This window comes from Lutra lutra, chromosome 12 (assembly GCF_902655055.1).
Source record: "Lutra lutra chromosome 12, mLutLut1.2, whole genome shotgun sequence".
NCBI lineage: Eukaryota > Metazoa > Chordata > Mammalia > Carnivora > Mustelidae > Lutra > Lutra lutra.
The window spans coordinates 22,310,123-22,333,867 of record NC_062289.1 but is presented as its reverse complement, the minus strand read 5'-3'; the positions used below and the strand labels follow the sequence as shown (position 1 = coordinate 22,333,867).

Genomic DNA, 23,745 nt, shown 5'->3' with positions numbered 1-23,745 from the left:
AATAAGAATAGAATTATGCATGTGGCTGGCACCCCCTGTTGATACATTTGTAGCATGGAGACAGACAAATCCAGGAATCCAGATTCTAAAGCCTTAACTGGGGATCCAGATGAATAATTTTAGTACCTTGTGTTTGGGATAAATTTCAATTGATAAATTAATATTTGCACAAGTATGAGTGGTTCTGCATGGTCTAGAATTAATCATTCTTACTTAAGAACAGCCTTAATATTGCATTTATAGGTCTGCAAGTCTGTTAATGTGAATGGAGGTATAATGAGTGGCAAACCATCTTTGATATCTTCTACCTATTCTATATGTGATATTGATATAATTTCCTATTTCATAGATTCAATTATCTGGTGGTTCAAATAGTCTAATCCCTGAAAGAGATAATGAAATCCCACTTTCAGCTACAGAAGGAGGCTCCTCTATAGCATTTCTGATTGTCTCCCATATTTAATTATGATGTTTTATTTAAGTCATCCTGTCTTTCCCCCTTTGACTCGTCCAAATTTTTTTTCAAATTGTAAGGAAAGTTAGGTTTGTGAGAATTAATAGACCCAAAATAAAACTAATAGTAGTTAAAACTGAGTACAATAGAATTTGTTATTACCTACATATTGATGGAAAATTTATTGGTAAAATTTGATCCTGGGCCTAGGAAATTTTGACTCAGTTAATACAAATCTATAAAATCAAAAACATCGCAGTAACATAAAATATGGTCAGAAAAACTTGATTTGAATCCCAAAATGATGACTGAATTAAATTTTATTATGAAATGAACAAACAATGAAAACAATTCCAAAAAGATTGAAGTGAAAATCAAAATATTGGACTATAACTGTAATGAATGAAACATGAATCAAGGAATTTAAAATTATTTAATTAAATGAACTCTAGAAAATAAAATCGCTAATGTTCTATAGTGATGGCATAATTCATTCAAATATGTTTATATTTAAAAAGTTTTTACTGTCAAAGCAATAGGGTCATAAATATATTTTCTACCCTTCTCATGTACAACATCATGATATAGGAGACTTCTCTTTCACTATGCTCATGCTAAGTAATGGTCAATTTATTTTCTTTTTGTCATTTCTTTTTTAATTTTTCTTTTTCCTACATTTGCTTAATCATCCATATAAATGCATCTTTTTCATATGTTACTGTACATGAACATCACAGTGGTTGCATGAGTTGAGTTAGCTCTTATCACATATTATAGCCCAAAGAAATGAAAAAAGTTACCAAAGGAATCTTACAAAGTAGATCACCTAGCCAGGCTGGAAACACAATCTAATCTAAACCACAACTATAACTGGCAAATACCTGAAGCAGTCAACCCAAACAAGAGTGTTCTCTGTTACTATAATTAGTGGTTAATGTCACCCATCTTTATTGAAATTGCTGTAGGCTATGCCATTTGGCCAGTCCTTTGTGAATCTCCTTAACTTCATAATCCTTTGTCCAAAGGCATGTACTTGGAAGCACATAGGACCAGGATTCAAAAGAACTAGATGCCTGCCTGGCTCAGTCAGTAGAGCAAGTAACTCTTAATCTCAGGGTCATGAGTTCAAGTCCTACATTATGTTTGGAGTCAACTTAAAAAAAAAAAAAAAAGAACCAGGTCTTATTTGCAGGATGGTGTAAGCTTGTGTGTGGAATTCCATTTCTCTGAACTTCATTTTCCTTATATGTAAAATTAGGATGTTCTTGTGTATTCTGTTTATTTTACAAGGCTGTTTTATAAATGAAGAATAACAAAATAATAAGCTTCTAGAGATTAATGGCAATACGTTTATCATTTTTTTAGTCAAAGAAACTATTATAATGTCAGACACATAATGTGGTAAAATATGAAGAGCAAATGAGATAAAATTGGACAAAACATCAAATAGAATTATTTTTTCTTAAAGATTTTATTTATTTATTTTACAGAGAGAGAGAGATCACAAGTAGGCAGAGAGGCAGGCAGAGAGAGAGGGGGAAGCAGGCTCCCTCCTGAGCAGAGAGCCTGTTGTGGGGCTCAATCCCAGGACCCTGAGTTCATGACCTGAGCTGAAGGCAGAGTCTTAACCCGTGAGCCCCCCAGGCTCCCCTCAAATACAATTTTCTATAAAGAATACCAATGTGATTATTTTTATTGATGATTATTATGCCTTTTCTAATGGATTTATCCTTCCTTCTCTCTTTTTCCCCTAGGACCACTGAGGTTCCTATCCCAGACAGAATCTGTCACAGCTTTCATGGGAGACACAGTGCTACTCAAGTGTGAAGTCATCGGGGAACCTATGCCAACAATACACTGGCAAAAAAACCAACAAGACCTGATTCCTATCCCAGGAGACTCCCGAGTGGTAGTCTTGCCCTCTGGAGCCTTGCAGATCAGCCGACTTCAACCGGGGGACATTGGAATCTATCGATGCTTAGCTCGGAATCCAGCCAGCTCAAGAACAGGAAATGAAGCCGAAGTCAGAATTCTGTCAGGTATGGCTGTGCTCTTTATTTTCTTATGAATTATATTTTTTGGAGTCGTTTGAACAACAATGTTCCCTTTAACAAATGCTTTGTAATTGGCTTTAAATTCTGGGGTTTTGCTTTACATTTGTTTGTTTGTTTGTTTGTTTGTTTGTTTCTATTCAAATGAGACATTAGATGAGGGTAAGCCAAAAGCTTTCCATATTCTTCCCAGTCTTGTAGCTGAAGTTTCCCGAGAAATACATATTTTCTTTATATCTGGCTTTATTCATGGATGCATTCACTCATTCCATTAATACACAATGAGTGCTTCTTTGTGTAAAGCTCACTGCCAAGCATCATTAATGTATTACTTTATTTTCCTCTGATAACATTCTAAGAAGCCGTGAATATTATCCCCATTTTCAAAGGATGAAGGTGAGGCTCTGCAAGGTTAAGAATGTTCCCCAGGTTAATACTGAACATTCATTTCCTCACCAATTCATATACTCATTTCTGAGAAACACGGTGCTATGTACAGGGATGTAGCAATGATTAAGACTGACACAGAGCCTGGTTTTTTAGAGTTCTGGGTGAACATGGGCATGTAAATCATTACAATATGGTGGGACTGATACTATGATAAGGAAAGTTGTTTTCTTCTATCTTAATCTTCCTTTCTCTTCTGGCAAATCTAAGACTCTGGCCTCCTTTTCCTCTCCTAAATGACCAGAGGTTAGACCGGAGATTTTCTAACAACTCCTCTCTTGCAATAACTGCTACGATCTTCTATGTAATATCTACTTTCTCATTTAGTTGCACTTGGGGAGTTTATAAAGACTCATTTGTGAGAATCACAAAGAAGACACGCACTTGAGTAGTTGGGACAGACCCCCTATCAAAGCATTGATGTTGGCTTTTGTCTCCACATGCTGCGTATAGTTATCACAAGTCCTTCAGCTAGGTAGAGGGTAACATTCCTAAGTCTCTTCAAAAGTAAACTGGCAGTTTGAACATTTCCAGGTACTTTGATAAGGACATTTTGAATCCTCTTTTAATTCTTTTGTATACTCTCTCCTCCATCAGTTACAGGGTTACTGACTTAAATGTGTCAATAATTATCAGCACCACTGTTTCCTTCCATCCGCTAGGCAGTGACAGATGCAAATGTAGCATTTATTTCCAACACATGCATGCATTTATTTAGGCATCCATTAGATACACAAAAATTTTAAATATTTATATTCATATGTCCTTAATAATGCATCTAAGTCAATCAGATGGGAAGCCTAGGAAAGCCACCAGCAAATTGGCAAGACTATGTTAGCCTATCTTACTATGACTGAAAGGTGTGTTTTCCAGAGGTATTAAGGGATAAAGTTGGACTAATTAAATATTAAATTTGAAATAGAAAGTTTTGAAAGACACAGAGACATAAACACCAAAACACCATTTACATTTATTCACCTTGTAAGACACATTTGCATTATAATTTGTGGAGAGTTTATTTAAAGACAAATTTCATAATATTAATTTGGATAAAATCAAGGATATGTCAGGGTACTTTGGAAGTGTATGGGTATTTTTTTATCTGAATGGAAATGGAAAATTTTTTGAAGTTATTACAGCTAATGAGAAATTTTCTTGAAGTTCTACGAATTCAAATATAAACTTTAAAAAGAACTTATGAGGTGAGGTAATAAATACACACATTATTGTCATACTTGGTTGAGTTTGTTTTCTATGCTACTGATCATGTACAGTATCTACTGAAGGAGCATATGTTTGTCCAATTTATCACTGAGTTTACAAGTTGTTTTAGAGGTCAAATACACAAATCCACAAGTACAAAATTGAGTGAGAGAATGAATGGATGGATTGATGGATGGATGGTCAATTCCAGTTTCTTTTAATTGCCATTTATGATTTTCTCATTTTTAAAATCTTGCTAATCCTTTCTGAATCGATATCTGTTTTCTATAAGTACCAATATGAGGAAGTAATAAATTACATAGAGAGATCTCTCTATTCTAATGCTTATTTAATCACATAAGATGGAATTAGTTAAAATAGGAAACCATCAAATTTATAAGTATTAAAGAGGTATCTGAATAGTCACCATTCTTTAAAAAATATATTCTTCTTCATGGTCATTTAAGTACTATCTTGATTGAAGATATCTGTTTTTGTGTTAGTTTGAAACATAAATGTTAATGTGTGTAGAAAGTTATCTAGTACTAATTAATATATAATTTGATGTTCTTATTAAAGTTTATGTAAAGTAAAAGTTGCCCCATTTATATATTAAGTGCTTGATATCACCAAGTAACTGAGATCCAAAAATTCAGATTTTAAGAATCAAGTAGTTGTTTTGAAATGGTGCTGTTCAGTGAGCAATTTGTTTATTTACTAAATAAATGAATACATCATTCAACAAACTTTTGAGTGAATTTAATATACCTGTCATCATGCTGGTTCTTAGGAATCCAAACTTGAGAGACTGTGCCCTAAAACAGCAGTAACGTAGTGGGGAAAACATGGGGCATGTGGGTGGCTCGTAGGTTAAGCGTCTGCCTTCAACTCAGGTCATGATGCCAGGGTTCTGGGATTGAGCCCTGTATCAGGCTCCCTGCTCAGTAGGGAGCCTGCTTCTCCCTCTCCCTTTGCTTACTGCTCTCCCTGCTTGTGCTTATTTCTTATTGTCTGTCAAATAAAAAAATAAAAATTAAAAAAACCAACCAACCAAACAAACAAACAAAAAAACCCCAACAGACAAAGAAAGTGGACTATGCTGTGAAGGAAGAAATGTAGTGGCATCCCTTCACGTAGAAATGCCAGGTACCAGTTTTGAAAGGCAAGGAAGTGTACCCCAGGTCAGAAGAGCAGCATCAGCACAGCATAGAGAAAGGAGACATCATAGCTTTTCAGGGGACCTGCACTTAGTCTTTTTTTAAATTTATTTTTTAATTAACATATAATGTATTATGTGTTTCAGGGGTACAGATCTGTGAATCATCAGTCTTACACAATTCACAGCACTCACCATAGCACATACACTCCTCAATGTCCATCAGCTCACCACCCTATCCCTTCCTCCCATTCTCCCCCCACCCCCAGCAGCCCTCAGTTTGTTTCTGAGATTAAGAGTTTCTTATGGTTTATCTACCTCCCCGGTCCTATCTTGTTTCATTTTTCCTTCCCTTCCCCCCACAAACCCCCACCCTGCCCCTCAAATTCCTCATATCAGAGAGATCATATAATTGTCTGACAATCATATAATTGTCTTTCTTTGATAGACTTATTACACTTAGCATAATACACTCTAGTTCTATCCACATTGTGGCAAATAGCAAGATTTGGGGGTTTTTTGATGGTTACATAGTATTCCATTATATATAATGGAATACTATATATAATATTTATTTTATATATATACATATATATGTATATATACATATATATTTAATACATATATCTTTAATATATATTATAATATAATATATAATTGATATATAATATAATAATATAATATATAATATAATATATAATTGATATATAATATAATATATAAAAATATATCTATATTTAATATATATTTAATACATATCTATATTTAATACATGTATAAATATATATGTATATATAAATATACATATATATATATATATGATATTATATATAATCTTTATCCATTCACTTGTTGATGGACATACAGGTTTTTCCATAGTTTGGCTATCGTGGACATTGCTGCTATAAACACTCAGGTGCACGTGCCCTTTTGGATCACTACTTTTGTATCTTTAGGTAGATACCCAATATGCACTTAGCCTTTTTAACAAGGTCATAGGGCACAGGAAGTGTTGGAGGGGACGAACTGGATGTAAGGAAAATAAACTGAAGGGAGGGAGATGAGGTAGAATGTGTGGCATTAACCTGGAGAGAACTGACCCATGGTGGTATCAGACAGGATTCAGAAATGAAGATGAGGGATCTTCATTAAGGATAAGTCTTGGAAACGCATCACATAAGGCATATGAGGGAGAGGGTGGAAACCAGGCTCAGTAAAAGTAAGGCAGTGGCATATTTCTCTGAGATTGGGTGTGGAATAGTGGTGCTACCGTGTTCAAAATTAATTACAAACTTTTAAATGTCATACTTGCTTAAGATTTCCTCATAACATTTTATATTTTCCAGATTAAATGCATAATTCTTTCATGCAAAGGTAGGGAAATCAGTAACTAATTTAATTTCATTGATGTTTTAAGATAGAAATTGAATTCTTGCTTATTAGGAATTGTATGTTTTTAACAGAGTAAGTTAGTATTAAATTGTCACAAAGGGTTTTTTGGGGGGAAATATTGGTAATACCTAAGTAATACCTAAGTAAGGTCGAGATGGTTTGAAGTATTTTGTTGCACGTGATGGGGAATATATGAGGTATTGTGGGGCCCCTGGGATTGTCAGGTTCGCTTTATTCAGTTCTCATGATATCTGAGTGCCAAGCAGTAGATTGAATTGCTGAATCTGCTTTGGGCACTAGGTTGACTAAAATAACTGGCCCATCCACTGAAACTCTTATTTCAGTTTTCTTAATGGCCTAATTGAATTGATCAATTGGTAATTCAATCTATTGTGCATTTGTTTAACTGCAATTAAATGACTCTGGGTCCTGGATAGACCTGAACTCTAAATATCTGTATAATTTAGAAGCATTGGCTTTTAATGGAATCAATTGGACTAAAGGTATATTTTGAATGATTTTTCTCTATATTTATTTTTACTGAAAGGCATTTTAACAGAAATATTTCAAAATTTATATTATTTAAAGGAAAACAATTTTATTTAGTTTTAAAGCAAACAGTTTCAGAATTGTGTCCATGACCAACAAATTATTACTGATGGGTACATGAAATTATTTAGTTTGACTAAATATTATTTATATTATAAAATCAATTACATTTTGTTTGGTTTATAATTTTTGCAGAATAATAGTTTGTAGGAAAAAACAAAGAAGACACATTTTTTGTTTTGAAATTAACCATTGAGCCAGACAATTCACTTATGTAGCCATATGAATAACATAAGGCAGGGAATGGTAAATTCAGGTAAACATCTAGTTCCAAATCAGCACAGACAAGCAATAAGTCAGTTCTAGGTGGAAAATTTCCAGACTCCTTGTAGAGATGATTCCTTTGCCATATATTCAGGAGGTAACCATTTGTAGAATGATAGCAGATGATAAATCTGGAACGAGAAGTTGGACCTGTTTTATGGAGAATCTTGTATCCCATGTCTAGGAAGTTACACTTGATTCTATTCACCTTACTGATGGCTGGGAATCCTTGAAAGTCTTAAATAAGATATAGCATGATCTAAACATACACGTAGAAAAACAGAAATAAGAAAGTGAAGAGCAAATCAGATTAATGTATTACTGATATTTTTGTATCATCCTTAATGTTTTTCACTGTACTAAAGGATTTTTCCATAGTTTTGAGTAAAACTATTTCTTATGCCAGGCTATAAACAGAACACTGTTAACCTTTCATAGATCTAAGTTGGATAAAATGGTTTCCTCTGCTTCTCTCTTACATGTACATACAAAAGAATGAAATATAAGACTATATTATATTGGAACCAAGTGAAGTCCATGTTTCCTAAATATATTAGACTTAATTCAGACTGCATGGAGGAGTCAGTATATGGACGACCACACTCCATTTCATATTGAGATAATATTGCTCTATTGAGCTATTATTATAATAAGTTGCTATAAACATGGAGTATGATACCAGACTAAGTATAAATCTCAGTCGTACCACGTACTAGTGGTGCAATTTAGGGCAGGTTACTTAATCTAAATCTTTATTTATTTTGCAAAATGTAGAGAGTAATGTCACATATTTCTTAGGGTAGTTATGAGGTTTTAACTTAACAGGCCAAATACAATTTCTGCAATTGCTAAGTCCTTAGTAACTATTATAATTACTTTCATATTTTAGAAGTTCCAGTCTTAAATAATTTGATTCTCATGTCAAGATTATTTATCTGAGAGTAAATTAGCTGATTTTGATTCTGGATATCTAAGTGTTTATTGTCTAGTGGTACTTATATATATCTTATGCTATTTACCCACAATACTGTGTTTCTGCTTTTGCTTTTCGCATCTATTAAAAGGCAGAGTATACTCACCTATTTCTTCTCTAGTAGTGCATTGCTACATGATTTTTACTCTAAAGTTTACATCAACATCATTTTGTTTGTTAGACAAAATTTTGCAAAAGACACTGGCTTAGAAATAAGGGTTAGAAGATAAATAAGACTTCTGTATTTTATCTTTATTAGCGATTACCAATTCACCAAATCTTCTAAAATCCTTAGTTTCCTTATTTGTTAAGAGAAGAGGTTGGCCTAGAACAGGCTTTCCAAATTTTCTCACTACCAGGGCTCTCATTTATTATTTTATTCCACATTCATCTCTAACTGCACTTTTGTAATCACAGTGCTTAAGAGTCCAAGTTTGCTAGACAAACTCTAATTATTAAAAACTAGGGGCACCTGTGTTGTTCAGTCAATTGAGCTCAGGTCATGATCTCATGGTCGTGAGATCGAGCTCCACTGGGTTTGGAACCTGATTAAGATTCTCGCTATGAAAAAAAAATTTCTCTGTCTGCCTCTCTCTCTACCTCCCCACCCAGCTCTCTCAAATTAATTAATTAATTAACTGATTAATTATTTAATATTGGGGGTGCCTGGATCCCTCAGTCAGTTGAACAACTGAGCTTGATTTCAGTTCTGATCATGATCTCAGGGTCCTGAGATTGAGCCCCACATCAGGCTCCACACTCGACAGGGAATCTGCTTGAGGCTTCCTCTCCCTCCCTCTCTCTCTGCTCATCCCTCCACTTGCTCTCTCCTCTCTCTCTCTCAAATAAATAAATCTTAAAAAAAAAGAACTATGATACCATGCTAACATACAATCATTAGGTATCAAAATGAAGCTCATAAAATATGAGATCATCCTGCTTTAAAATTAATTTTTAAAAACAATGGTTTTAAGCTGGTTTATACTGTCAGAAAAAACATACCAAAAGAAAATAGGATACTTTTTATTGTGTACAACTGGCCATGTAGTGAAATGACCAAGTTCCATATCATGATGTGCTCTACCACCCAACCCCCAACTATGATAGCTTTAGCTTGCCCTCTTTGGGAACCAGGGCTGGGGAGAGCATGGAAACCAATGGACAGCCAGACTACATTAGAATTAGTTATTATAAGTCTTTTAAGGTCTTTTAACCAATGCGAGATAGTAGAGATAATCAGTGTTTCATATGGAGTTGATGAAATTCCATTCAGATGCACAAAGTTTATATGTTAGTAAGCCTAAGCTGACTTGCAGTGGATAGTATCTTTTTGATTCTTGAATTTGTTAATAATGACAACAAAAAAGTCTTCATCTCTCAGTGACACTTTGGGGACATCAGTCTAGTCCAGGATTCCAAGTTTAAAGTATTTGAAATACTGGGTGATCTATTACATTTTTTTTTTTTGCTATGCCTGTCATTCTAATATCACTAGTGAACTCTCCCTCACCAGTTCCTCTTGTTTTTCTATTATTCTTGACCTTGAATATTAAATATTGTTCATATGATCTCCTCTTAACTCCCTTCTCTAATATGTTGTTATTTAATATAAGGTCAAAAGCAAAAACAGTGCACTTGGGATTGTCCTCTATAAGAAAGAATGAAGATTCCTTGAAAAAAGAGAGAGTCTTTCTTTTCCCAAGAGTCTTTTAGGGTTGATATATGGTCAGCTGTGCATTTAGTAGGAATATGACACTTAATAGCTCCAGGGTGGGTGACTAAAGGGTCCAGCAGTTTGCCCTGACTCACAAACAAGAGGTTTTCCTGAGCATGTGTGGAAGCCAGACCTATATCCTATAAGTGTAAAAGTCACAAAAATCAATGAAGGGACTGGTAGAGCTTCCTTCTCTGGTCTTGCTTGATACCAATTTATTCCCAGAGCATAAAAAAGACATATTTAGTCGTGAGTTATGGGCATACCTTTATTTTTTCAACGTTGGCCAGATAGGAAATAACCCCAACATATATATATATTTAACAAAACTAAGAGTTAGAATAGGGGGTTCCAGGTGGCTTAGTGGGTTAAGTGTCTGTCTTTGGCTTCAATCATGATCCTAAGATTCTGGGATTGAGCCTTGCACCTGCTCAGCAGGGAGCCTCCTTCACCCTTTCCTCCTTGCTTGTGCACTCTCTTGCTATCTCTGTCGCTATCTCGGTCTCTCAAATAAATAAAATCTTTTTTTAAAAAGGACCTTAAAAATTCTTAAAAAATAAAAAAAATCTTAAACATTATAGAATAAATAGTCAATTACTTTTCTAGAAAATTTTAAATGCCACTTTATGCATTTATATAAATTATGAAGATTTCTGGGTTCCCTAAACTAACTTTGATACATCATAATGATAGCATTTGTTTTCTGGGACTCTGCTGTCAGCTGTAAAATTACAAAAAAAAAAATTGTACTATAAATGTAAAACCATTTCCTTCAACTCTGCTACAAAATGAAACTGATAGACTCAAAATTTGCCTGTGAGACAGAAGGGATATAACCATATGCCAATGAGAAGAATAGACACTCCGCTTTCATCTTCCAAACTCTATCTGCAAATAGCAGTATGTGTGTGTACATGGAGAAAGAAGGAGGAAATATGAGCAGATGTAGGAATATTTACAGAGAGGGAATGTCATTTTTAGTACTGAATTGGTGTAAATGAGGAAGGGAAGTAATAGAATCATGGAGTGATGACTACTAGCTCCTGAGAAATGGTTCAAAGCTCCTTGGCTTTCAGCCAGATGGAGGTTTTTTTTTTCCTTTTTGATTAAATAAATTCTGATTCCTGTGATCAGTCTGGATTAGGTTGGTTTTTAATAAAAGACACTCTAAACACAGTTAGAAGGAGTTTGATGGAATTTTTCACTCAGAGCACATATTACACCTGCTTGTGTTTGAAGACACAGGGTACCTGCTGAATTTCCTGAAACAGAACTAGATGGGGGATGGCTAAGGAGCCAGCAGGTGAACAGTCAGTTAGCTTGAAATTGAGGATGCAGACAGGAAACTCACTCTGTGAAAGTTAAATTAATTTGTAAATCTTAAGACTGGGAAGAAATCAAAGAGAATACCTCACTGTAGTCTGCAGTGTCCTTTCATTTCCAATTGGAAAAGTGTTTGATATTCCATTGAGGCAGTCAGTTAATAAAGGTAACCAAAGAATATACAACGAGAAAAAAAAAAAAAAAGGTTTTGCATTCAGAAAGCATAGAACGTAAAAGCAAGTACTGGTTATTTTGAGGAAGATAGTTATTAAGTTGTGAAAACTGGTCTTTCTTTTTTTTTTTTCTGACACAGATGCCAGTAGTCCATAATTAATTTTCTTTCTTCCTCAGTTATTCTTTATTTTTATCCATGTAAGTTCAGAGTTGAGATTCATCAACAGTAATGGAAGAAAATGGCCCCATGAAAAGAAAGTCATGGTCATTACTGGGTGAGCTTGTGTTCCACTATGCAGGGAATAGGGTCAGGCAGATCTAGTGTCCTAGAATAATTATAAAGAGAGTTACCTTTCACTCTAAATTGTGCCCAATATTGGATAATATATGTAGTGAGTCTGGTTATCTATGATGAGGTAAGACAAAATCATGTGGTCTTGACATGTATGGGAAAACCTGGGAATGAAGAGTCAAATTTCGTTTCTCGTTGGCCTCACAGACTCAGTTAATATGGCCAATGTAACATCTAATAGAAACTTTTTTTTTTTTGAAATGCCCTAAAATGGAAAATACTATCTCTCTCTTCTTTTACAGTGTGCCTTTTCCATGAGGTTTTGGGTAATTAGGCCCTGAAGACAGTTGACTTACTATTTCTAAATATGTGAAATGTAGGTAAATGTGTCAGGTTATATGATCCAAAATACTGCTTGACTTTTAATAATCTATTGCTGAATCTACACTGCTGAAAGTGACTGTAAATATGTAAGTTTTTCACTGCCTTCACAAATGAAAGGAATAATAACAATAATGATAGCAATGCGAAGAAGAAGAAGAAGAAAGAGGAAGAATGACATCCACCTTTTTTTTTTCTTTTTTTTTTTTTAAGTAGGCTCCATGCCTGGCATGGAGCCCAACACAGGGCTTGAACTCATGACCCTGATATCAAGCATCAACTGAGACCAAAAGTCAGACACTTAACTGACTGAGCCACCCAGGCACCTCTACTTAATCAGTTACTACTTCAAGGATGCAAAACTATTCCCTTGTTGAAAGGAAATGGGCTTCTTGAATGTCTCAGGAGATAGGCTACTTTGTTTGAACTATCTACATCAGTTCTCAAAGATTGGTCTGGGGACTCTTAGTGTTTCTCAAAATGCCTTTAGGAGATCCGTAGAGTCAAACCTATTTTAATGATAATACAATTTTTTGTATTGTTTTGCCTTGTTGACTCAGAATACCTTTCATGAAGCAGTAAAAATTATTAACTTTATTAATTCTCAATCCTTAAGTTCATATATGTTTTAGTATTCTAAGTATCAAAAGAGGATATATATATATATATATATATATATATATATATAAAGAATGTCTAAGTACATTAGTTTTTGATTTTTGTGATCATCGGAGTTTCAAACTGAATTAGCTCTTTTTTTTTTTTTTTTTTTTTAGTGGAACTCCATTTTTACTTGAAAGGGCAATCAACAGAAATCCAGAGCTATTCAGACATGGGTATTAGTTAGACATTTTCTGAAAAATGAACAAAGTGAGCCAGTCAGTTTAAGGAAAATAGTATCTGCCACCAAGGATGAAATTCAGGCTTTTAAGTTAAAATTGAAATTTGGAAAACATGTATCTGCCACTAGGAGCTTGACAGCATCACAACATTAAAACGCCTTTCTGATGGGATTGGTGATGATAGTAACAAATAGGATATTTTGATACTGTTTAATGAAATACGTCAACATTAGGAAGATCTGTCTAATTCCCTGTGCCATCCCAAAGGATGGTAGATTGATGGGTCAGTATCACGAATGGGTAAAAAGATCTATACAAAATACAAGATAAGGCAACAGATTTTTATATAACACTGGAAAATGTTTATCAATATGGGGTCAGATTCCACATTACAATTAACTTTCAAGGAACTATTTATTGCTGTAGTGTTAAAGAATAAAGTTTACAATTATTTGAAAAGGCTATTAAAATACACCTTCCTTTCCCAACTATTTATTTGTTTGACATCAGATTATTTTCATATAACACAAACAAATCAACATATCAGAACAAAGTGAATGCAGAAAGTAACACACCAGCCTAGTTATTCTCAATTAAGCTACTCATTAAAAAATTCACAAAACTCAGGGTGCTTGGCTGGCTCAGTCGTAGAACATGTGATTCTTGATCCTGAAGTTATAAGATCAAGCCCCATTTTGGGTGTAGAAATTATTTAAAACCAAATTTTAAAAAATATATAAAAATATGAAGTAGTACCTGTGTTCTAATATTTTTATATTAGTTTAAAAAATACATATATTATGGTAAGTTGTAAATAAAATTTCAATAAATATTTTTAAAAGTCTCTCAATTTTGACTTTTAGTATGGTAAATATTTATGGCTATAACCTGCAGAAAAAAAATTCTTTGGGGTCCTTGATAGTTTTTAAGAGTACACATGTTCTGTAACCAAACAGTTGTGAGAACCACAGTCTATATCATGATTCATTTTCCTAATGATTATAGATTAATCCTCTCCAACTCAGACAACAGATGAAGGTAAACAGGCCAAATTTTCCATTTAAAAACTTAGAAAGGGAGGAAGGAATGAAGGAAGGCAGGCAGGCCAGACAGCATATGCAATGGTAACATGTTGCCATAAGGTGATTTTACACTTGCAATGAAATCCGTGTATGTCAGAGATCAGTATCCCTGTAAGGACTCTTTTCCCTCTAGTTACATACTATACCCTCTTGCTCTCTGAGGTTAGCTTTTTTTGCCACCAGGATGACGATGAAATCAGGTCAGATGGAGAAGCCTGCTGATATTCCCCACCCCACAAAAGGAAGTAGCTAAACTGACTCTTAGTCTAAGCAAATCTGACTCGTTGTAATCAATTTAGAAAAACTGTTGTATGATTTTTTTTGCATTCACTTCTGTGAACATCATATGAAGGAGGTCTGCTTTTTTTTTTTTTTTTTTTGGTTTTTAATTAAAAAAAAATTGACAGAGGAAAAACTATCCATTTTTGCTGGTTCGATTTTAAAGCTATTGCCAAATACGTTTTCTCAAGTCTGCCCTGGCATTTCCTTCCCCTTTTTATTTTAAAACATATAGCACATTAATAAAAGCATATGAAACGTGTGTAGTTTAATGAATAAATTTAAAATGACCATTTGTATACTTACCCAGTTTATGAAATAGAGTATTGCAAACTGGTATTCTAATGCCATTTCCTGAGATGAAATCATACTCATTAATTAACTGGAAAAAATTGCCATGTTCAGCTGAACAATTTCATTTGGATCTGAATAGTCAATGCCCATATAGCAAGAACAAAACTGATTTCTATATTTCCTAATTCCATCATAGTCGCATTAAAATCAATTTAGTCAACAAAAGAGTCATGACCTAGAATTTCAAGTTTGCTCTTTTTAGGGCTTTTCCATTTATACCATTTTAGAGCTTAGAGAGAAAACATTCATCTGTTCTTAAATATATGTCTTGTATTTTAATCATTCATTTTTATAATTTCTTTGTTCCTTGTATAATTATCCTTCACCTTGCAACATTAGAATTTAACAGAACTCCCTACTCTAAAAATAATGTTTTTATAAAAACCTTTGAAAATAGAGAAAAATCCAAAGATGTAAATAAAAACCACTCATGATTCTGTCATACAAAGATAACCTTGGCAATTATATCTCTATCCCTCCTCTTTTAAAACATAAATCTACTTTTTTGACACGCCTCTTAAAATAGAACCACCTTTTTAAGGAAGAAAAATAAGGCAAATAGCTATTGCTACATAAGAAAATACTCCAAAATTTAGTGACTTGAAATAATTTATTCTCTCTTATAATCCTGCAGTGTATCTCAGCAGTTACTCTGTTGGTTTCACTTGACTCCCTTTGTGTATGTTTGGCTGAAGTGGAAGGTTCAAGATGGCCTTAGTCACATGTCTGTCAATTGGTGCTGGTTTTGGTTTGGGGGACTCATTTATCCTCCATGTGCCTTCAGGTCCACTAGACTAAGATGCTGGTCTCAGAAAGAGTCATGACAGAAACTGTAAGACCTCTTGAGGTCTTGACTCCAGAGCTCATACAGTATGACCCCCCCCCCCCCCCCCCCCCCGCCGCCAAAGCACAACACAGGGTCAGGCCAGATTTAAATCCTGAGGAACTAGACCCTCCATTCTGGATTAGAGGAACTCAATTTGTGAGCTTATTTAATCCATCACAATGTTGTGAAACATATAAACTACTTACTTTTAAAGAAAATTTCTATTAGCTTTCTTGGGAACTTCCATAATATTAGACTTTATGAGGTTATATATTTATAGAGAATTATCTTTGGAGAAATAAGACCAACTTTCTCTGCCAATAGCTGACATTTTTATACCTATCATCAGGCCACAAACCCTAATGCCTCCAATGAAGCTACAAAGATAGTAAACATAGCTGAAATGGGCCAGGCAGAAGTTGAAGTTGTCTGGAATATATATGCTCTGTCTAAAAAAGTAATAGCCAATGGTTATTCTGTGGCAATATGAGCCCAGTGATGCCTGAACTACTGATATTTTAAGATAAAGACAAAATCCCAGTGAGTTAAAGTTATTTTGTGTATCTTCATAAATTGATTTGAAAGTATTTATGGGAAGACAGGAGACCTGGAAAGGTGAGAATAATATCGAAGAATAAAGTCAGAGGATGTACACTGCCTGACATCAAAACTCATTAGAAAGCTACAACAGTAAAGATTCTATGATATCGGCAAAATAATAGTCAAAGAGCTCCATGGAACAAAATAGGGCACCCAGAAATACACCCACTTAGATGGTCAACTGATCTTTCACAAAGGGAAAAAATCATGTTAATGGAGAAAGGATAGCCTTTCCAACAAATGGTGCTGGAACAATTGGACATTCATATGCAGCAAAACAAAACAAAACAAACCTCTAGTCACAGAAGTTCTTTTCTAAAGAAATTAACTCAAAGTGGATCATAGACCTCAACATAAAACATAAAACTATAAAAACTTCTAGAAGATAACAGAGGAGAAAATCCAGGTGGTCTTAGGTTTGACAATGAATTTTTAGACCTTTAAAATAATCCATGAAAGGAAAAATTGGTAAGTTGTGATATTAATAATTTTTGCTCTGCAAAAGACAATGTTAAGAAAAAGTAAAAACAAGCTACAGACAAGTATTTGCAAAACACACATCTGATAAAGGATGTGTATGCAAAATATACGAGCACCAGAAACTCAATGATAAGAAAACATATCCGTTAAAAAAAATAGGCAAATATCTGAACAGACACCTTATTGAAAAGGGTCTAAAAGATGGAAACCAAGCATACAAAGTATGCTCAAGATTGTGTGTCATTGGGGAATCGCAAGTTAGAACAGTTATAATGCTAGACACCTATTAAAATGGCTAAAATCCAGGGACTCCTGGGTGGCTCAGTGGGTTAAAGCCTCCGCTTTCAGCTCGGGTCATGATCACAGGGTCCTGGGATTGAACCCCATGTGGGGCTCTCTGCTCGGCAGGGAGCCTCCTTCCTCCTCTCTCTCTCTGCCTGCCTCTCTGCCTACTTGTGATCTCTGTCTGTCAAATAAATAAATAAAATCTTAAAAAAATAAATAAAATAAAATGGCTAAAATCTAAGAAAAATGGCCATACCAAATGCTTAGGAGAATGAGGAGTAACAGGACATTCATTGCTCTTGGGAATTCAAAATTGCAAAGGTACTTTGGAAGACCATTTGGGAGTTTCTTATAAAGGAAACATAGTTTTGCTCTCCAAGATACTTACCCAATTGAGTTGAAAAATTATGACCAGAAAAAAATCTGCACAAGGACACTTAACAGCACATTTGTTCAGAATCACCAAGTAATAAAGGTATCCTTCCATAGGTGAATGGATAAATAAACTGTGGTATATCCATATAAGGGAATACTATCCAGCAAGAAGAGCAAATGAACAACTGAACCCCCCCAAGACATAGAGGGAACCTAAAGGCATATTACTAAGTGAGATAAATCATTATCAGAAGATGATATATTGTATAATTCTAACTATAGGATATGCTATAGGAGTATCCTTTATTTCCAGCTATAGGAAAATGTGCACTTATAGAAATAGTAGAGAAACCAGTAATTTCCTGGGCTTTGAGTTAGGCGTGGTGCTGGAGTGATGAATAGGTAAAGCTTAGGGGATTTTAAGGGTGGTGAAACTATATGAGAGTGTAATGCTGAACACACGACATTGTGCATTTTTCAAAACCCATGCAACTATATAACACAAAGAGTGAACCTAATGTACACTATTGACTTTAGTTTCTAATAATGTACCAATATCACTTAATTAATTGTAACAAATGCACCACCCTCATCTAATCATTCCCTATGCTAATCACAAGGAAAACAATTTCAGGGGATGGGGAACTGGTATATGGAAACTCCCTACTTGTCAATTTTTTAGTAAATTAAAATAAAAAAATAACAAGCAAAAATACTTGCACTGATTTTGTTTTCTAATAAAAGAAAGTGTGATAGTTGATTGAATTATTGGCTCTTTTATGGATAAATAAGTAGTATTGGACATAGGCCCCAGGTAAATTTCCTTTTAGCCATAAGATCAAATTAAGTAGATCTTACTTAATGTTTGGCTAGTATTATTTTAGTGTGTGTGTGTGTGTAGAATAGTATAGTATTATGCAATATATGCAGCTGAAACATTCTGCTGAGAACAGGTGGTAGAAGTAAAGCATACAAATAGATAACACTCCATTGTGAAGATAGCTATAGATTTTGGGAACTCTTCATTTCAGGAAATTTATTGATAAGCAACATTATCCTTCAAACTATTCTTATTTGATTTGAAAAGTCACTCTCAAAAAGGGAAATGTCACATACCACCAGCAATTTTTTTTTTAAGTTTGAGACACTTTTTCCTACAATATTGGCTTAATAAGGATTAACACATTTCAAAAATTCTTTCAATATTTTCATTGTGAAGAGTATTTATTTTTGTTGCTGTAACAACCAGAAAGAGATGTGAGAAGACCGAGAAAGTGTGAATTTGTCTTTCTCCACATTTTGGATGACAATTACCATTCCAACCATTAACTGGAGAATTGTTTTATTAACCTAGAATCAAGCTGTGTGGAGTTGGGTCAGGCCAACGAGGATTAACAGCAGGGTTAAAAGGTATCCCAGATCGACCTTACTTCCTCTCTGCTCCTCTATGGCTCCCACTATGACAGTTGGATCTAATTTTCCTTGGCAATTCTCTGTCCACCCCAAAACTAGTTTTCAAGATTTCATGGCCTCATTTCTTTTCTTCAAGATTGTACTTTGCATTTAAAAAATGACAGATTACATGTTAATTCCATTTAATGCATTAAGCTGAAAAAAGCCTAAATCAAACCTCCATAGAGGGATGCAGATTTTAATAGGGATGTGGAAATATAGCATCTTATCTTAAGTGAACTTTGAATGATAGCAGTTTAGTCAGCAAACAGGTCAGAGATATCACCATGGCTCAGAGGATTTCCTCCAAACTCACCTGACGCTGGACTGCTGTTGGTGTGTCCCAGGCTTTAGGAGTGAAATATATGGGAGGTGGAAGAGAAGCTCTTAACCCTCACAGAGTTTTACCTTGACTGTGCTAAGATTTTGTAATTTTTTTTCTTATTACATCTGATATAACTTTAGTAACTTTGAAACAAATGAGCTCTAAGGTGAATGGAATGAGTAGTCTTTAGGTTGAAAAGACACTATTTCAGTGCCTGCTAGTAAAAATGAATTATGTTGGGTGCCTGGATAACTCAGTTGTTTAAGCATCCAGCTCTTGATTTTGCTCAGTTCATGATCTCAGGATCGTGAGATGGAGCCCCATGGTTGGGCTCTGCACTGAGCATGAAGCTTGCTTGGGATTCTCTCTCTAACTCTTCCCCGCTCTCCTCCCCCACCGCACCCCAACTCACTTGCTCTCTCTTTGTGAAATAAATAAATGAATGAACAAATAAATTTAAAAAAATAAAAAAGTAGAATGAATAATGTTGGTTATATAGAACTAGAAAACGCATTGGGTGAAGTAGGAGGATACAGGAGCTTTTCATCTACTCACAGTCTCAGCTTAGGGACAAACTCTCTACAATGTTGTTAAAAATTAAAAAAATAAACAGAAGGCTTAGAAACAGCCTAACTTAACTGTATACAAAACAAAATTTAATGTAAGATTTAATTTAATGTATTCTGAAGACCACAGGGTTTTTTTTTTTTTTTTCCCCAGAACCTTCTACACTCTACCTACTTAATCCTTGTATGTTATTTATCACATTTCTAATAGCCACAGATTTAATAGACAAAGCAGAAGGGAGTGGAATAGATATTAGAGGCAGACAAATTGAACGTACCAAAAAGTTCCAGAAGATAATGTTTAGAAAAATTACTGATCGCATTGTCTTGTTCTCTAATGAGTAGTCCACAAGTCCGGGAGCCTTCATGAGTGACTTGTCACAAGCTTCTGCCTGTTGCCTTATGCCATGGTGTCATCAACAGTTAAGAATATTCTATCATGATCCTAGAAACTAGGGATGGAAAAACCTTTTAAGAATCTAGTTGATAAATTTCACTGGTAACTTTCCAGTTTTTCTTTCCTTCTGTATCAGCATGTCTTATTAAGGGGAAAAAAAATGGTTCAAGCTACATCATTTATCTTTACAGTGTTTTTCATAAAAGATGTGATTTTGTGTTTTCTTTCCACAGACCCAGGACTGCATAGGCAACTATATTTTCTGCAAAGACCATCCAATGTGATAGCCATTGAAGGAAAAGATGCCATCCTGGAGTGTTGTGTTTCTGGCTATCCTCCCCCAAGTTTTACCTGGTTACGAGGAGAGGAAGTCATCCAACTCAGGTATCACAAATTGAAGACTTTTGTGAAGTATATGTCACTGTTTCCCCTTCTCTAATTTGATATAGGTACCTAGAAATACTAGAGTTTTTGATGATACTTAATTTCCTCCCATATTCCTTGACATTATATAATATATGAAAGACATTTACCCAATAGGATAAAGAGATGGGGAACAGAGTCAAAATCTATGGGATCAATTCAAAAAAGAAATTTAGAAAGCCAGCGTTGCTGTTGAAAACTCCCTGTCCAAAAACTATGCAGCAAAGAAACTTGGAGGGTATCATCTTAAGGAAGTATAATAGAGAATAAAATATTTATTAAGAAATTAAAGCTTTCTCAGGCACCTAGGTGGCTTAGTTGGTTAAGTGACTGCCTTCGGCTCAAGTCATGATCCTGGAGTCCCAGGATCGAGTCCCACATTGGGTTCCCTGCTCATCAGAGAGTCTGCTTCTGCCTCTTATTGTCCACTTCTCCTGCTCTCTCTCTCAAATAAAATTAAAAAACAAAAAACAAAAAACCAAAAACCAAAAAACAACCTTAAAAAAAAGAAAGTAATTTTAAAAAAAAGTGAAAAATTTAAAAGGGGTGCCTGGGTGGCTCAGTGGGTTAAAACCTCTGCCTTTAGCTCAGGTCATGATCCCAGGGTCCTGGGATTGAGCCCCGCATGGGCTTTCTTCTCAGCAGGGAGCCTGCTTCCTCCCCTTCCCGACAGAAGGGAGTCTGCCTTCCTCTCTGCCTACTTGTGATCTCTGTCAAATAAATGAATAAAATCTTAAAAAAAAAAAAAAGGAATTAAAGCTTTTTTTTTTAAGATTTTATTTATTTATTTGACAGAGAGAAAGCACAAGTAGGCAGAGCAGCAGGCAGAGGGAGAGGGAGAAGCAGGGTCCCCGCTGAGCAGAGAGCCAAAAGCAGGGTTCGATCCCAGGGCCTGGGATCATGACCTGAGCTGAAGGCAGATGCTTAACAGACTGAACCAGCTGGCACCCCAAGAAATTAAAGTTTTCTGAATTGAAATACATAGCATGTCAGTATAGGGTCTGTGCAACTTTTTCAGCTCCAATTTTGTCTTTCACACTGCAGATGTAACAAATTATTTAAGATAAGGCAAAAGGAGAACATGGCTGGCTTTGAATTATTAGAAGTTCATCTTAAGGCATAGTTGAGAAAGTAAACTCTTAATATAATGGAACACAGTCTGAAACATTTTGATTAAATGGATTTCACTTAAGAAATTAATTTCATTGATTTGGAGGTCTGGTGTACTCCTTTTTAACACATTTGTTTTCTGTGATGAGAGAGGTTCACAGACAATAACTTAAATCTTTAAATTTCATTTCCCCTCTATATTTGTATAACAACACTATATGGTATGGTGTCACTATTCTTCTGAGAATATTAAAGCATGTGAGAAACCTGGTTGCAGCTTTAGCATGTCAAAACATGTCCTCTGAATGTAGCCAGATATTCTTGGTACAGTATGAAATGTGGTCTTATACAAATGTTACTAAATCAGATGTCAGGACACAAGACATTGACTTCCACTGTGGGGAATCACTTCCCTGGAGCTGGTGGTCCTCAGATCCAAAATGAGAGAATTGCACCAGAATATCTGTAAATTTCTTTTCAGTACTAAGCTTGGTTCCAAGTTTAATCTATTTAATTTCTTTGATCACTGCACAAAGACTTCCAGTGGGAGGTGTTTATTTTGGATGGATTTTTGATCAATAAATGTGGTGTTACCAAGCCCTCCAAAATAGTTTATTTCTAATTTTATAATCAGATTTTGTAAAGTTTATTTAAACCTCTGAGTACCTTGCCTGATATACACATATATATTAGTACATTAATCTAATCTCTAATTTTATATGCCTGTGTCTTACAGGTCCAAAAAGTATTCCCTATTGGGTGGAAGCAACCTGCTTATCTCCAATGTGACAGATGATGATAGTGGAACTTACACCTGTGTTGTTACATATAAAAATGAGAATATTAGTGCCTCTGCAGAGCTCACAGTCTTGGGTAAGTCAGTGGCTCGAGATTAGTTTACACTGTCCTTTTCAAAGTACATCACCGTGACACTTTAAATGCTTATCCCTGAATTGCCTCCTGTATTTGTTAGTATGAAATTACAAAGTTGAAATATTCCTTACATGTCCTTACTCTACTTTGATTAATTACATAGGGGATAAAAGCAGTGTTTGAATATTGCTCATTGACTAAAATCTAGATGCATCACTCTTTAGTCTAACTATTCCATTGATACAACTGAAACCTATGAAAAATTATTATTTAACAAATGTGTTAAACAGCAAATGAGTTTAATAACAAATGAGAGACTCCCAAGTATTTTTTTTTAAGATTTTATTTATTTATTTGTCAGAGAGAGAGAGAGAGAGCGAGCACAGGCAGACAGAGTGGCAGGCAGAGGCAGAGGGAGAAGCAGGCTCCCCACAGAACAAGGAGCCCGATGTGGGACTCGATCCCAGGACGCCGGGATCATGACCTGAGCCGAAGGCAGCGGCCCAACCCACTGAGCCACCCAGGCGTCCCATACTCCCAAGTATTTTATCTGGGGAAAATAAATGAAGGAATGAATGAGAGAAATTGTAGAAACGATGTTCAGTTGAGTGGGAAAGTCTGATATCATTTAAGATGACAGGGTTCCTGACATTAAATTCAAATGTTTTGGTAAGATTGTTTTGTTAATATGGAAATACTGTAGATGTTATGCTGAAGGTTAAGCAATAAAATCAAACATATCTAAGGAAAACACATAGAAAGAATCTAATTTTAAAAAGTTAAGGGGCGTGGAAGGTACGTATGATTCAGAAAGGAAGGGTCACTATGTATCATTGTAAATTAATAATGGTTATACATGGTGGGTACTCAAACACGTATCTTATCATTACCCCAGAATTTTTTTTTAGTCAGTTTAATTTGAATCCTGTAATTTGGAGAAAGTGCTTTACTATTTGCATTCCAGTGGCTTTTTCGTGTAACAGCAACAAAAAAATTATTTATTAGTCTTTGGATTTTTTCCTCTGGAATAAATCTTTTTACCT

The 23,745-nt window shown here is 34.9% G+C and overlaps 1 protein-coding gene across 3 annotated transcripts in view; it reads left to right on the top strand.

The window, feature by feature from the left end:
* The window catches only part of DCC (DCC netrin 1 receptor), a 1,178,115-nt gene that overhangs the window by 541,477 nt on the left and 612,893 nt on the right, over positions 1-23,745 (top strand). For all 3 annotated transcript variants that reach the window (XM_047697659.1, XM_047697658.1, XM_047697660.1), the window contains 3 exons: positions 2,209-2,493; positions 20,530-20,680; positions 22,566-22,702. In XM_047697659.1, the coding sequence (XP_047553615.1) occupies positions 2,209-2,493; positions 20,530-20,680; positions 22,566-22,702 (573 nt within the window). The remainder of the gene's footprint in view (positions 1-2,208; positions 2,494-20,529; positions 20,681-22,565; positions 22,703-23,745) is intronic.